Source organism: Botrytis deweyae, assembly GCF_014898535.1.
Source record: "Botrytis deweyae strain B1 chromosome Unknown BDEW_017, whole genome shotgun sequence".
NCBI lineage: Eukaryota > Fungi > Ascomycota > Leotiomycetes > Helotiales > Sclerotiniaceae > Botrytis > Botrytis deweyae.
This window is the reverse complement of record NW_024066224.1, coordinates 357,501-372,549: the sequence shown is the minus strand read 5'-3', so window position 1 is coordinate 372,549 and position 15,049 is coordinate 357,501. Positions and strand designations below refer to the sequence as shown.

Below are 15,049 nucleotides of genomic sequence, written 5' to 3'. Positions count from 1 at the left end.
TATGACGCGCAAATCTAATCGTGATTATGTAAGCGATCAATGCATTATGGATCGCCAAGCATGGGGAAGTCATACACTACTGCGAGGACCGTTGAATGTTGGCGGGGCAGCTGCAGAGATCAGAAGTATCATCAAGAGCATCAAGTTGGTGTTGAACGGGTTTGGATCGATTTGTTTATATTTGCAGAGTGCTTGTTGTTTATAGGTACAAAGAAAGAGTAGATATGCTGAGAATATGTAAGTTATTTCCTTTTGTTTGATTGAAGAACCAACAAATTCTACAAACAACATCAACATCCTTCCCCTCTTCAACCCAAACAAGCGAATGCTCACCTCTAATATCTTACACATAGGATTGAAACCACGATCCGTCTTCGTCGCGCAATCCATACACCCGATGCATCTCTCGTAAAACGAATCCTCAAATCCCATCCCAATCTCCTTCATAATCCCGATATCTCACCTCACGGTCTCTCAAACACATCTCTACATCTAGCCTCCTCTCTCGGACATCTAGAAGTGGCATCTCTCCTTCTCTCTCTCGGTCATGAATCCTTATCCATTTCACTCAATGAAGAACATCAAACTGCGCTCATGCTCGCTGCTGGTGCCGGCCACACCGACATTGTAAATCTTCTCTGTTCCCAAGGTCCCTCCGTATCTGGTATTCTCAGAAGAGATATCCGAGGTCGAGATGCAATCATGTATGCCAGTCGTGGAGGTCATGATACTTGTCTACAAATCCTCTTGACGTGTGCAGCGGTGTACAAAGATCCGGAAGCAGTACTTGCAAATGCTGATGTGGACGGAAACACGGCATTGCATTTTGCAAGTAGTAATGGACATATGCTGGTACTAAGAACATTGTTGGCGGCGGGTGCGAATGCAGAGATGAGAAATGTGTGGAAGTGGACTCCGATTGCTTACAGTGCTACGATACAAGCGGAAGTTTATTTTAAGAAGTTGGTGAGTGAAGTCGAGAAGAGGAAGGAGATGAGAGTGGAGGTTAAGAAAAGTTCTATCCAATCTAGTTTTGGTTTTGGTAGGGGAGAGAAGAAAGGGGCGGGCGTCAGGATTGTGCAGGTTGATGATTGATTGATGCACACACAACTTCGTGGGGATAACAACTGGACCCTGATGATTGATGAGTTAAGATGATAACGATCATGATGATCTATATGGATGGGAAGGCAAATGGGTGCATATATGGGATTTGGTGTTTGGGATTTTACATGTTGCCTGCGCTTTCTGCATGATGGATTTGTAGAACACGACCTTTTGCGAGACTCTCCTTTGACAATGTGTGTACATCGTTCGCTTATGATTACTTTGATCTTTAGATGTCATTTTAAATACAAGAAGTTTCACACAGATGCCATTGTTGGCACGTATCAATGCGGCAATACAAGATTAAGTTGTCTTTTCATCGGGATGAAGAATTAGTGGGCAGAAATTTGACACCTTTCTAGTGAAAGAGGCGAACGTGTGTGGAGCAGGCAGCAAATGTCCAGTAAGATATATTTCTAAATAAACTATCGAACTTCAAACAAGGGAACCAAACGAAATCATTCCATCAAAAATATTCAACATACACCAACATAAATTCCAAATCCACTCACAATACCGAAAGACAACATACATAACATCCACCAAACCAAAAACCGAACGCCACTCTCATCTCTACTCAAACCTTCGTCCTCATTCCAAAGACCAATAACGAGCACCCACACCATCCATACCGGTAAAGCTATCAACCATACCCCTCTTTCTCTTTTCTTGCCATTGTTCATCTCACCCTTTACAACCACAAAACCCCCAAACTTCCCACCAACGCCAAAATAGCAATCGTTTTCAGCCCCATGTTTCCTCTCTCCTTCACAGCCCCAGAGTTGGACGTTGTACTTTCAGCAGTATTGGCGCTGTCGGTTGCAGATCCTGTGGGAGTGGACTCTTCGGAACCGCTAGATTCCACAGAGTCTCCAGATCCACTCGTCTCGGCTGCTTGTCCTCCTGTCTCCGTAGGGTTGCTACTGCTGGTTGTAGAAGCGAATACTGCGCAGGGGTTGGTGATTTGTTGATCTGTTGCTGTGGCGCTGAAGGCTGTTAGGCTGCGAGTGAGTTCTAGTGTTTGTTAGCTGGGTGCAGTTTAGTAGTCACTCCATCTTTTTTCATGTTCTTGGTGGGTATGATTCTAATGATCTGGCTTTGAGGTTTGATGTGAAAGACGCGTGAAAATAGCCCACCTTCTAGATTCAAACAGTCCGGTGCATTGCTGCTATAACAATCTCCAACACTGGTCGCAAAGGCGCTTAGGGAACCACAGCAAGGCTCGTCAAAACTAGCAGTTTGTGTTGCGCATGCGGGGAGTCCGCTGCCGGTGATGGGACATTTGGCATCGAGGGACATGAAAGATGACTTCGTTGCAACAAGACTGTTAGTAACAAGACAATTTCTAAAAGAACAAGACATATGGCCGAGATCAACGGAAGGAGAAATAGAAACCTACAATAGGACAACCAAACACAGTCTGACCTGCAATATCACTCGGAACAAACGTAGGAAAAAGTCCTCCCCCATCGGTTATACCGCCAATTTCTGAAGCTGCTGCTGTAGTAGTCATATCTGCAGAGATTTCTTAATGTGCAATAAATTCACCTTTTGCCATGTACGTCTGGAGGGACATTTATCCTGGGCTTATATCATCGCGATGGTAATATTGCATTCCTGAAGTGAGGCGTGTGGAATTTGATGGAGCAAGGGAGGGGAACGCGTTGGAATTTTTGGTAATGTGGTAATAATAATTGAAACGGATACGTGTAACGTAGTGCTGAATCCTGGTTTTTAGGAAGTTGATAGTAATAGGATTTGTTAAATGTCGTTTCATTATGTCCTGGTAATGTAAATGTAAATAATATGTCATCGGAAAACTCGGGAGGGGAATTCTTCAAAGTAGAGGGGTTCTTCAGTTATATTGATGGTTCCCATCCCTAGATTAAAGAAAATGATACTTGAATCCCGCAATTCAATGATTCTCAATTGCTTCTTAGTGGATTCAAGTCATTTTGAGGAGTAAAAACATTCTTAAGATCCCGTGTTTTTCTGAAATTTCGAGGGTTTCCGCTCTTCTCGCCATTTACTACGATTCTGGACTTCCATCTCCAAGGGCTTAATTTACAGATAAGTTTTCTTATAGTAGACTCTGGTTTTTTGTATAATTCCTTACGGATGGTAGTACCGAGTTCATTTGCAGAAGTTTGATATGAGGATCAGGGAAAGCAATGCTGAAACGACTGTATGTTTTTGGTGATAAGCACCAATCATAGTTTGCTCCTGTCTCGAGATATCCTTTAAAGAAGATAGCTTCATTCTCCAACATCTCAATTTCTTTACGCCTTGTTAGAGTTATTGTTCATCCACGTCTTGATCCATTTTTCCAACCAGATATTCTCGATCTTCCCCAAGTTCCGGAGCTTTTCACTCTGCTTCTGCGCTCTTCCAGTTTCCCACTTTTTACCTTCCTTTCTTCTTTCCTCTGCTCTGTAGAAATGGGTTAGTTTGATTGCCGGGTTCAATTCTACCAAGCGATTAAAATGCGTTTCCTTTGCGTTCGTCTCTTCTGTGTTGTGAAAAGATTGATGATCCGCGGTCCCTTCCACCTTCTGAATCCAGCTCTCGAAGCTTATTCTCTCAATTTCAGTTTCGGTACTGCTGCCTGAAGAGAGTGCTTTCATAACTGTTGGTAGAAGATTTTCCCACTCTTCCTGGTATGAATTGAGTAAATTGAACACTTTTGCGCCGTCGATCTCTCCACCATGCTGTGAAACTTGGCAAAGTTCGATGAGTATCTCAGATAAAGCATCGACAGGTATCCAATCAATCCTGTCCAAATCCAATCCCAGAGAGTCCGGCACCGCACCCACAAAAGAGGAGGAAATTATCAAGCTTGGAAACCATTCATCTCGACTCCATACAGATGGCCCCTGGATAGGACCAGCTATCTGACCAACACGTGCAATGTTAACTTGGAGTTGAATTTTCTTGCTCGCGTAGTCTAAGATTCTTTCTGATAGATATTTGCTCTCACCGTAACCCATAGACTCCGACGCCGAGGCATCATGAATGACTGCTTCTGGAATTCTACTGACTGAGTCTCCGACGGAGGTAAAGTTGGATACTGCACTGACGGAGGAAATATACGTAAGTGATGGCGACTTCGAAGCTTCACTCGCAAACTTGGCCAAGTTGACAACTCCCAGAAGGTGTGGATGATATGAGGATAAGTTGATATGAAAATTGACCGGCCAGGCGTTGTGGATAATTTGCGTAACATTTTGCAAAAGACTATTGTAGACTTCATCCCCGAGCCCTAGCTTAGACTTTGAAAGATCGGCTGAAAGAAATGTAACACGATCTTTGGGAAATTCTGTAAGCAGGTCTCGAATCCTGTTTCTTTCAATCTGCAAGGATTTGCTGTCGGTGGATCGATTAAGACAGTAAATATGCGCAGTGGTAGCTGTAGTCAAGAGATTTTGCAAGATATAAGAACCTAGCCCGCCTGTCGAGCCTGTGAGCAGAATACCTCCGCTTTTTATTGCAGGTAATGAAATAGGACTATTTTTCAAAGGATGAATGGTATCGATTAAGTTGCAATATTCCGCAAGTAAACACTCAATATTCTTCACGCGTGTTTCTTCGGCGATTAGCAGCGGGCTCACATCCTCTTCTTGTTTCAAGGAATATTGCAAAGTTCGGGCGAGTGAGATGAGTGTTGGATTTGAATAGATATCGTTGACGACCAATTGTGGAAGATTGAAGGCCCGCTTCAAGTTCCGTATGAATATCAAAGCTTGTAAGGAATCCATACCGTTTATGAAAAAGTTGTCTTCGTCGTCAAAGGTCAAGCCTGTAAGTGTCGAGATAGTATTTTCCAGATACGAGATCAGATTCTCGAAGTTATGAGGATCCACGTGTGGGATTAAAGTCGTATTGGACTCGATCGAAGTTTGGTCGGCCGTTTCATAAAGTGCATCAAGCTCTTCTTTGTACTGCGCCAGGGTAGCTGCTCTCATGATAGTACCTTTGGGTGTTCTGACCATAGGACGATCCGAAGGAACGAAAAGGATATGAGATCTGGCTATTCGCGCATGCGTTGGGCATGTTGCGTTTGCCTCTTCGATCGAAGGCCATATAGTCTCCACCAGGTCAAATTTACGCGCGGGCGTAAATTCCTCTTTACTCGTGACTTCTAATAACAGCGAGGTTTGAAAACGTTGAGAGCCGGCTACTATCACCCCACTTATCTCTCGGTGATTAGATAGAATGTGTTGCTCAGTAGGAACAGGGTATGTTTTCTCTCCATTAACGAGAACGATAATATCATCAGATCTTCCATAATGACTCCAGCGGTTCGGCTTCGAGGAGTGAGGGACAAACAAATCGCGAGTCTGGTATTCTTGAAGATCAGGAAATGTCTTGAAGATTTGCTGATGATTCTCAAAGTTCTTTTCGCGGACAATGAATAATTCGTATATTGTGTCGTTATAGGGGCGAAATTCTACACCCGCGTTGGGATGTATATGAAGATATTTCCAATCTTCCCGTGTCGTTTCTTCAGTTGAAGAAATCAAAGGAAGACTTGCACCTTCAGTGGTTCCATAAAAATTGATGAGTTTTACTTGAGATGCCACGATATTGCCACAACCAAGAGGTAAATCTCCTCCAGAATACACTACAGTGTCGAGGTTGGTAGAAATATGCTCTAAGAGCTCCGGTGACTTGCTAATCTCCTCCAAGATTGATGGCACGACGAAAGCAACATCAATTTTATTGTTTTTCAGTGCCCCGGACAGAGACGGTGCTGAAGGTATTGCAGCTTGCAATGGGAGGATCACGGAACTTTGGAATGATATTCCATTAACAATCACATGCGCAATATAGGCGGCCTATATTTGCGTGTTAGTCGGTCGGCGTGATATTTGATTCGTCATCAAGAAGGAAAGCACATACATGAAAAGGAGGAAACATAACGAATATTCGATTTCCTTCGTACATTTTATCTATGCTTTCGAACCCTGCTGGAGGACTCAATGATAATGACGTTGCGTAGGCTGCACAGAAACCATTCGTCCAGCTGATGGGCTTAGGAAAGCCAGTTGACCCCGAAGTGTGCATGACGAGCAATGGCTCATCGCATACTTCATCGAAGGTCTTTTCATATGGATAGTGCTTTGAGGGACGGGTCAAAAGATCTTCAATAGTTGGAATCTCCAGTGTTTGCAGTGCAGAACCGGCAGCAGCTAGAATTGCTGTCACGGATGGTAATGGTCGACCAGAGGTAATGAATGTTTTACATTTTGTAACCTTTATGAGATCAAGTTGAGCAGCGACGCTATTTCGTGGCGATAGAAGGAGCACCTAGAGAAAAATATTCAGCAGGAGATCAAGATTTATCTGTATGTCTTCTTACCTTATAACCGGCTTTAGCAGCTCCGAAGATGAGCGATGGATAAATAAAATTGTTGGGGCCAATATAAGCTAGAGTTTCAAGCTCCTTTGCCACCCCAAGATTATCATGCAAGCACCATGCAACTCCATTAATAGCATTAGCAAAATCCTTATAGGTGACTTTGTGAAATCCTTCATCGTAAGTCACTGGCGAGGCGGGAAACTCGGCGTATAGAGCTTGCGGCTTTGTTTTGGCCATATGGTCAACGATGTGTACAAGAAGAGTCTTCGCTTGAGGCAAAGGGGCTCCAGCTCCATTGATCGCGTGTGAAGTCATGATGTTGGATGATATTTTGCGGTACAGTGGTCTTGATAAAATGCCGAAGAAAAATAATAGATTACAGGTAGCTTTATAGATAAATGGAAGATATATCAGCAGTCTAAACAATTGAAAATAAGAACCAACAATTGGTATGTAAATCTCGTAAGCTCAAATTAGAAGAACCATCTAAAACCAACAACTTTGATAGGTAAGTGTATACAGCTCTTTAAATTCGTGAGACATTATAGTCAGACTTTTAATGATATCAGATGAAATATATGAACTAATGCTTGAATTTTCCAGCCGTTTAGAAATTGGATTCCGACAAGAGTTATAGACAGCTTAGAGGTTTTCTATTTTTCTTTCTTCTATTCTTCTCAAAAAAGTCCTTTTTTAAATTAAATATATTCTAACAATATTCAGTGCCGCACACGAAACTTCTTAAACACTTGTATTCGATCGGTGGGGCATCGCCATGTAAGATTCCAGTCCCTGGAAGTCTGTGCCGTACCGTATCATTTTACATGTCCCAGTATCGGGATAAGACCTGATTGAAGTGAGGGGAAGGGTCAACTCATCAACCACTAGGTAATCATCATGCATATATGGAAGTCTTCTCCGAGCAGTATAAGCATTCTAGAAACAGGCATTTTTTCTCTCTTCGAATTCTCAAAAAGATTGTTTTATACATGTCAAGGAACAATTACCATGATTGCTTTTGGCTGCTACCCTGGTATATAGGCTAGATGGCCGGACGATCCCCAGATTAAGGGCTAGCTTTATAGGCTAGAACTAGCTTAACACGTACTTCCAACAGAGGTGGAGTTTGTAAATTTGTATCTTACATTTGTTTTCGATCGTTGTCCAGAGGACATATGAAAGACACACTAGGTGGTGCAATGTCCGGCTATTTATTGGTAACAATGATCTACGGAGTACTAACATCACGAACACAAATGCTTTGCTACCAAGGATTTTCCCAGGACGAAACCTGCAGATATGAGTTGGAAATCAAGAAGGTAGAGATTTTGCGAAACTGACTGAATGTAAGTATATATAAGATTTCAAAATAACTTCTCGAATTTTGATGACAAACTTTACCTATAAACGTAAGTCTATATAGGTACCGGTATACTTTTAGTCAGTCACCTCTCCTATTTTTAAAATTCTCTATCTCGCCAACCTCACCGAAATAACAGAAAAATAATTCTTCCCATAATAAACCTCGGAAATCTCCAACTTCTTATCCGCACCCCTTATCAACCCCGCAAACTCTTCCAGGGTCCTCTCTTTTCCACCCACACTAATCATCATGGCAATATCTTCTCTCCTCAACATCTTAGTCTTGTATCTCGTATCACTGCTATTCCAAACCGGCATCAATTTCTCGTTAATGAGTAATCTTGCTTTGGGATTATGTTCAAGACCGGGTATCACGGCTTTGATCATCTTGATACAGTCATCATCTGGATTATTATGGAGACAGCGGCGTAGGATAAAAGCATCCGCATCGGTTCGTGTTTGAGGGGTGTAGTAATCGTGAGATTCGAATTCGACGCGGTCGTAGAGAGATTTCTCAGTTGGAGATAAGGAGGCAATGCGTCGAGTTTGATCGGCTGTTACTTCAGGGAGATCTTGACTGACGCATTGGAGATGCATAAATTTCTAGATTGTTGTTAGTTATGGGTCTACGAGTAGACGAAATGAAAGCTCATACCTTTGCCAAATGGACAACCAAGTGTCCGGCACTACCGCCGATATCCACGATCTTGTTAAACTTCTCCCATGGAAAGATGACTGAAAGGTCTTCAATCTCTTCAATTGAAGAAATGGCCATTGATTTGGCCATACGTTCTCTATCAGACTTGGGAATCTTCTCAAAATATTCGTACATGGGCATTCCGAATCTAACTTCCCAAGCACTTCTCTTCCCCGCATCAATAGCATCCGAAAGACTCGAGGATGCCTTGAAAACACCATTGAAAAAACTCCCTAAACGAGCAGAAACCATTTCATCTACCATACCTGCTGATAAAGGAGTATGACAGAATACCTTTTCGTCAATTTCTAGAAATATTTTATTGGCGGCAAGAAGACGCATGATACGAAGTAGGGTATCTGCAGGTATTTTAACAGATCTAGATAAATCTTTGACATGTATCGAAGCGCTCGCAGTATCTTTCCCATTGGTTGGAACATGTTGAAAGACATCGTGGAGAAAGGCAGTCTGAAGAGCTGCGAAGTCTGGAGGGGCGAAAAGTGTTCCGGGCCATCGCATAGGACCTACGAGATCTGCTCGCATATCATCTAATGTATCGATAAGTTTTTCGAATGCCTCTATATCTTCACTGCCCTTTTCTCGCGCATTCTGAACCTCGGACGCTAACAGTTTTATAGAGGAAGCGAGAGATTCGAGTGATTTCTCTGTCATTGTGATTGATGTCTCTGTGTCAATTGAGATGTTTTGCAACTGACCTTCATGAAAATGATTCTACTGGTGATATATACTTGAGAAGAATCCGATGACTTTGGTATTTCAGTGAAACTTTTGTTAGGATGTCTAAGCTCACGTAACAAGAGACTGAAAAACACAACATAATTAATAAGCTTCTGCGTTACACTTTTAAGACACGTTACTCAGAGTAGTGACAAGATTGCCAAACGAGGATTCCGACGTTTCCCAAAAACTCCAAAATATCTACAAAATCTCTGATCACGTAGAGTAGCCATCTGGCATGTACAACACTGCGACGTGTTGATGGTACAATCATGGCGGAAAGGTCGAAATCCAGTCCACTTTGTCATATCCATGGGAGATATACATTGACATCTTGAGAAACAAATTAAGATAACACTGCCTCTGCTGCTTCAAGAATAGCATATCCGTAAAACTCGAAATACCTATGCTCGATCCGGTAAAAATGGATATCATCCATATCGCCATGAGTTCCATGTGGATAAGTCTTTGCGTTACCACTCTCTTCTATATCGTCCTTCTCTACCTGTATCGAATCACTTTCCATCCACTCGCATCATTTCCCGGTCCCAAACTTGCAGCCATAACCCTCTGGTACGAGTTCTACTATGACTTTTTCCACGGCGGGCCGATATATTTTCAAAATCAAAGAAATGCACGAAAAATACGGATCCATCGTACGGGTAACCCCTGATGAACTCCACGTTAACGATCCCTCATTCGTCCCCGAATTGATGCCAGCAGGTGGTCGTCGCCGCAATAAATGCGTACGATTAATGCAGATGTTTGGGCTTGTGAAAGCGAGCGCTGCAACGATAGATCATGATTTACATCGAATGAGACGGGGCGCTATGTCGAAGTTTTTCTCCAAAGAGTCGATTCGGAGAATTGAACCGATGATGAATTTGAATATTGAGAAATTGCTTGTGAGGCTTCGACAATTCCAGGAGACGGGAGAACCGATTAATTGTTTGCCGATGTTTGGAGCTTTCACTAATGATCTTATTTCGGAATATGCGTTTGGGTTTAATCCAAATTGGTTGGGGGCGCCGAATTTCAATGCCGCATTTTATCATATGGTGAGTTGGTCGAATTTATAGAGCTGCGAACTTGCATTCTAACTGGGATTAGATGGATGGCTTCCATAAATTTGGTCCGTTGGCGGTGCAGTTCTCATGGTTTATTCCTATGATAAATGCCATTCCAAAGACCTTGCGCCAGAGTATGAACCCTGGGGGAAACAAATTCCTTGAATTCAAGCAAGTACGTGAACATACGAAAGAACTGCAATGCAATTCCTACTAAGCCCTATAGGAACTGCTGTCCAATATAGATAAAACCAATAGAGCCAAGGCAGCTTCTCATCAGGAAGGAAAGGAAGTCAAGACATTGTTCGACGAAATTACCGCCAGCAAAATTCCCGAAATTGAAAAACAACGATCAAGACTTCTTGATGAGGCTCGAAATATATCGATTGCTGGAACGGAAACAACTTCATTGACTTTGAGCGTAAGAATTCTTGGATAATGCAAAATGTCCTACACGTTCCTAACAAGCATACCAGGCGTTAACTTTCTACTTATTGTCCAATCCGAAACTTTTGAAAAAATTACGAGCCGAGTTAAACGCCGCCCTTCCTGATCCTTCAATTGAACCGATTCTCAAAGAGATGGAACAACTTCCGTATTTGAGTGCAGTAATTCAAGAGGGTCTTAGAATAGCAATGGGTACCAGCAATCGACAAACAAGAAACGCACCTGACCAAATTATGAAATATGACGATGGGAAGAAAGTCTGGCTTATTCCCCCCGGTGTGAGTCATTCAAGCCCAGAGATTTGATAATTCATTGACACAACCAGACTAACGTAGGTATGGCCACCCCTTTAATCCACCTCAATCCAAAAATATTCCACGACCCTCTCGTTTTCAACCCAGATCGATTCATCGAAGATCCAAGCCTAAGACGCAATCTTATGTCATTTTCGCACGGTTCGAGACAATGTCTTGGTATGCAACTTGCATATGCTGAATTATATCTCATGCTTGCATCTCTGTGGCGAAAATTTGGATGTAAAGAGGATAAAGGAGATGAGGGTTGGTTGGAACTCTACCAGACAGATAAGACGGATGTTGAGATGGCCGCTGATAGATTTGTTCCGTATCCTAAGAAGGGGAGTAAAGGTATTCGTATTGTTGTTCGAAAGTAAGAAATTAAAGAAGCATGGATTGTGGACTTGGATTGCTTTTGAGGCCATGTTAAGTGTGTTTTCTTGTTACATTGAGGGAGTTTGATTCATGAATATATCTGATTGACCTAATAGCCGAGAAGAATTCCCTAGTGCTACTGCAATAATGCCATAGTATAGTCTTCAGAAGCTATTCCATAATTAGGCTGTAGAGAGCTTAGGCTACATGAGTTCTCCAAACTCATTTTTAAATTTAGCGAAAAGACTGATGATCTCATCATCATCCTCATCCTATTCTCACTTGCACATCATATTGTAACGTATCATCACTCCGATCCTCCGAATTTGGTTCAACGCAGAAGTTTCCATGCTCTATCTCTCATCTTATTAGCTGGGTAGGACGCCGGAGAACATAAATTGTCTACAGGGGTATTGCACCAGTCTTGAATTGCTGATTTGTCTTCCATTGTCACTTGCGAAATATCAATAGCTGAATACAATGGGAGAAATGATGATCCTGTCAATGCAGACGAGGGAATGCCACAATATGACAGTTAATTCAAGTTTTGGTTTCTGGTTTCATTGGATGTACCTAGATATCAATTACTAATCACTCATCGATTGAAATGCAATCATGACGAGAAAAAGAAAGGAAACTAAAAGCCTGTTTCTCTGTGCAAAACAAAATGATTCCGCCGTCTCCATGCCCGACACGATTACCAGAAACCCCCAACGGCAGACCAGCCGAACGCCAAATTAAGCACTATAAAATCATCGCTACACCGAACCAGCAGAAGATCATCTGCTGAAGCAATAAAATTTAATCTCGTCGCTACCCTTTGATTATATTAGAGGGTATTTCTTTTCTTCGTCTTATGATCTTTCGAGACAATAGAAGATCCTTCTCTTACAGCAAGTGAATTGGTCTTTGCTGTTTTAAAAGACCCATCTTCCGATCTAATTGTATTTTGCCTTCTTATTTCGAAAGACATGTTGTCTGCCGGAATAATTGAGTCTGATCTTGCTGTTTGGAATGATCTTCCCCTAATCGAACGCGACTCTGTCGCTTTCTCCTCGTCGACTGTAGCACCTTTTCTTTGTCTCCTCAAAAATCTCAACCAATTTCTTTTTGAACCTTTGTCGTCTGATTCACGGTTGCTAATCTCAGATTCTGAGTTTACATACTCTGAACCACGTTCGCTAGTTCCAGATTCCGAGCTGGTGTAGTCTGATTCACTGTCGCTAGTTTCAGATTCCGAGTCATCGGATCCATATTCTTTAGATCTTCTACGGACTGTCAACTTCGACCAAGCTTTTGAGATATCCTCATGCAACACCCAAATAAGTAGTGCTAGAGTTACTGGCAAAGAAATTGCCCAGTAAACCAGAAAGAGCTTTTCACCTGCAGCGAAGTCTCCGCCCATGGAGAAGATAGATGCCACGACAGTCGAGGGAACCACAGCTGTCGCGATTTTAGTCAATTGACCAGCACTTCGCGCCTGTCTATTAGCAGCCATCGTTTGTTTGTTAGCCTCGAATGTCTGAAGTCTATTTGCGTGCGCTTCGTTTAATGCAGCACGTTGAGCGTACTCCTCCATATGCTGATTGATCTGTATCTCAACGATCTCGAGATCTTTGTCCAGTAATCTCCAAATGTTACTCTCTTCTTCAAGCTCTTCTGTGTTACTAGCTTTTTCTGTCTGACACCTGCCGCTGGAAAAATGAGAAGGAGAGACCCGTCCACACTGAAATGCAGACACAATTTGCACAACGCATTTTCTAGCGTAACGGATCTTTGTTCTTTCAAAAATCAAATCTTGATATCCTTCAACAACCCTACGGTCGTGGAGCTGTATGTCCTCAATCGACCCGTCATTTTCCCGGCTAGCGTACACAAAGAAATAAGAAGAATGACTTAAACGAGCTACGTTGACTTCCCACGCTGCGCGTACGAAATTGCGTGCATATACCGTTGCTGAAAATGGGTTTTCCGAGTATTCATAGCCAGATCCCTTATGTGCTGCTGTAAGGAAATCATACATACATCCACGATTCGACGCGATAGTGTAGGAATTGGGTGGATCCAACAAAACTTGCTGATACCAAGGGTTCTTAGGTCTAGTATTGACGAGATGGATTGCGTTTTGAGCAGGGTCTTGTAAATGAGCCTTTGCGGGTAGAAGGTAGGTTTTTGGTGAATCAACAAGAAGAACCGCTAAGAATGACCCGTCAACCATTGATTCAGGTCACCCAAGATTTGATGTGACTTACTAGTCCACGAGCTGTCACCAAGCTGCTGTCCCCAGTATGACATCACACTATGAAAATGAAGAATGCCTCCCATCTCTTCATTCAAAATTGGTCTGCGGAAAAAGTTTCCAGCAAACAGGTTATAATCGCCCTCATAATCCTCATGATCGTCTTTTAAGAGATCTAAAGTCGAACACCTTGGAATTGCGGTCTTCCAGCATTTCGAATTTTTAGTTTGGGCATATGTTCTGTCCAATAGTCTCAGGTTAATATCTCTGTGGTAGTGAGATATGAAAAACGCGGGGGGGATTTCAAGCATAACTCCAAGTAATTCTGCGAATCTTGGATCAATATCCTCCAAAATGATTAGCCTCTTTTGCGTCTCCGAGCTGCTTTGGTCGACGCGAGAATTCATAAAATAAAAGCGGAGGTCGCGAGCGGATTGAAAGTGCTGTGGCTGATTTTTTGATTGCAAAGAGCTTCCTTCTAACTCGAAAAGGCAAACTCTAGGGACACAGCGAGGTATTTCATTGTCCATCCAGGCATGATTTCCCACAGTTGACCATCGAAGGCGATCACCAAGCTTCCTAGCTTGAATTCCGTATGATTTTGCTTTTTCAAGCATGTACGGATCTCCAGCCCAGCACTTCTCGGCTTCTATGATCGAATTAGTATATCCTGCTAACAAAAAAGCTCTAGATTTCAAACATACTTTCAGGAATATAGAACTCAGGGTCCATCTCTGCAAGTGAGGAATGTTCAAAACAATGCTTCTGATTGCCAAGCGGCGACAAGCGGGTGTGACAGCAATAATATATTCATTATTGAGCCTCATACCAGGGAGTTGTCACAAGTTTTGAATTATAGTGGTTGCATTACCAAAAACAAGCGACTCGAACTCCAATCGCATTGTGCAATGCCCACGTTTCAGCACGCGACAAAAATGCTGACTGCAGGACTTGCCTAGCCCCCACGATCATCCAACACCAATCGTGAAGTACACGATCAAACAAATTGCGACAAAGTCATACTAAAATATCAAAACTTCGTTTTATCGATCTTTTACACCATTTTCACATGGCGAGTAAGATAACCACAACCAAAGAATATCAACAATAATTGAAGTCTGCCAACACACCCAAGTCACAGAAGAATATCCACGTAATCTAAGCGCTTACTCAATATGACCATCTTCATCTTATCAAATTGGAGAGAGAATTCGCGATTAAAACCCCGAAGAACAAAACAACTGCAATCGCAATGACGAATAACAAACTCCAGCCTATTCAATTTCTTGAGTCATGACTACATCTATTATCCAATAAGCACCTACCCAGTCTCAAGCACATAATCTCGAGACGAAACAGAGC

The 15,049-nt window shown here is 42.4% G+C and overlaps 6 protein-coding genes across 6 annotated transcripts; 2 read left to right on the top strand and 4 right to left on the bottom strand.

The window, feature by feature from the left end:
- Positions 1-46: 46 nt before the first annotated feature.
- EAE98_007345 (uncharacterized protein) lies at positions 47-1,095 on the top strand (the record flags this gene model as incomplete). Its single annotated transcript, XM_038954968.1, has 2 exons — positions 47-144; positions 354-1,095. The coding sequence occupies 2 exons, from the start codon at positions 47-49 to the stop codon at positions 1,093-1,095; spliced, it is 840 nt and encodes a 279-aa protein (XP_038808618.1).
- Positions 1,096-1,798: 703 nt separating this feature from the next.
- Positions 1,799-2,620, bottom strand: EAE98_007344 (uncharacterized protein; the record flags this gene model as incomplete). Its single annotated transcript, XM_038954967.1, has 3 exons — positions 1,799-2,121; positions 2,244-2,415; positions 2,507-2,620. The coding sequence occupies 3 exons, from the start codon at positions 2,618-2,620 to the stop codon at positions 1,799-1,801; spliced, it is 609 nt and encodes a 202-aa protein (XP_038808617.1).
- Positions 2,621-3,386: 766 nt separating this feature from the next.
- EAE98_007343 (uncharacterized protein) lies at positions 3,387-6,781 on the bottom strand (the record flags this gene model as incomplete). Its single annotated transcript, XM_038954966.1, has 3 exons — positions 3,387-5,942; positions 6,007-6,414; positions 6,467-6,781. The coding sequence occupies 3 exons, from the start codon at positions 6,779-6,781 to the stop codon at positions 3,387-3,389; spliced, it is 3,279 nt and encodes a 1,092-aa protein (XP_038808616.1).
- Positions 6,782-7,936: 1,155 nt separating this feature from the next.
- EAE98_007342 (uncharacterized protein) lies at positions 7,937-9,197 on the bottom strand (the record flags this gene model as incomplete). The annotated part of the gene is made up of 2 exons (XM_038954965.1): positions 7,937-8,431; positions 8,484-9,197. 2 exons carry the CDS (start codon positions 9,195-9,197, stop codon positions 7,937-7,939), a joined length of 1,209 nt encoding a protein of 402 aa, XP_038808615.1.
- A 490-nt stretch (positions 9,198-9,687) lies between these two features.
- On the top strand, positions 9,688-11,683 carry EAE98_007341 (uncharacterized protein; the record flags this gene model as incomplete). The annotated part of the gene is made up of 6 exons (XM_038954964.1): positions 9,688-9,770; positions 9,844-10,321; positions 10,374-10,505; positions 10,557-10,751; positions 10,807-11,055; positions 11,103-11,683. 6 exons carry the CDS (start codon positions 9,688-9,690, stop codon positions 11,448-11,450), a joined length of 1,485 nt encoding a protein of 494 aa, XP_038808614.1. The 3' UTR covers positions 11,451-11,683.
- A 594-nt stretch (positions 11,684-12,277) lies between these two features.
- EAE98_007340 (uncharacterized protein) lies at positions 12,278-14,419 on the bottom strand (the record flags this gene model as incomplete). Its single annotated transcript, XM_038954963.1, has 3 exons — positions 12,278-13,644; positions 13,701-14,336; positions 14,392-14,419. The coding sequence occupies 3 exons, from the start codon at positions 14,417-14,419 to the stop codon at positions 12,278-12,280; spliced, it is 2,031 nt and encodes a 676-aa protein (XP_038808613.1).
- Positions 14,420-15,049: the final 630 nt, after the last annotated feature.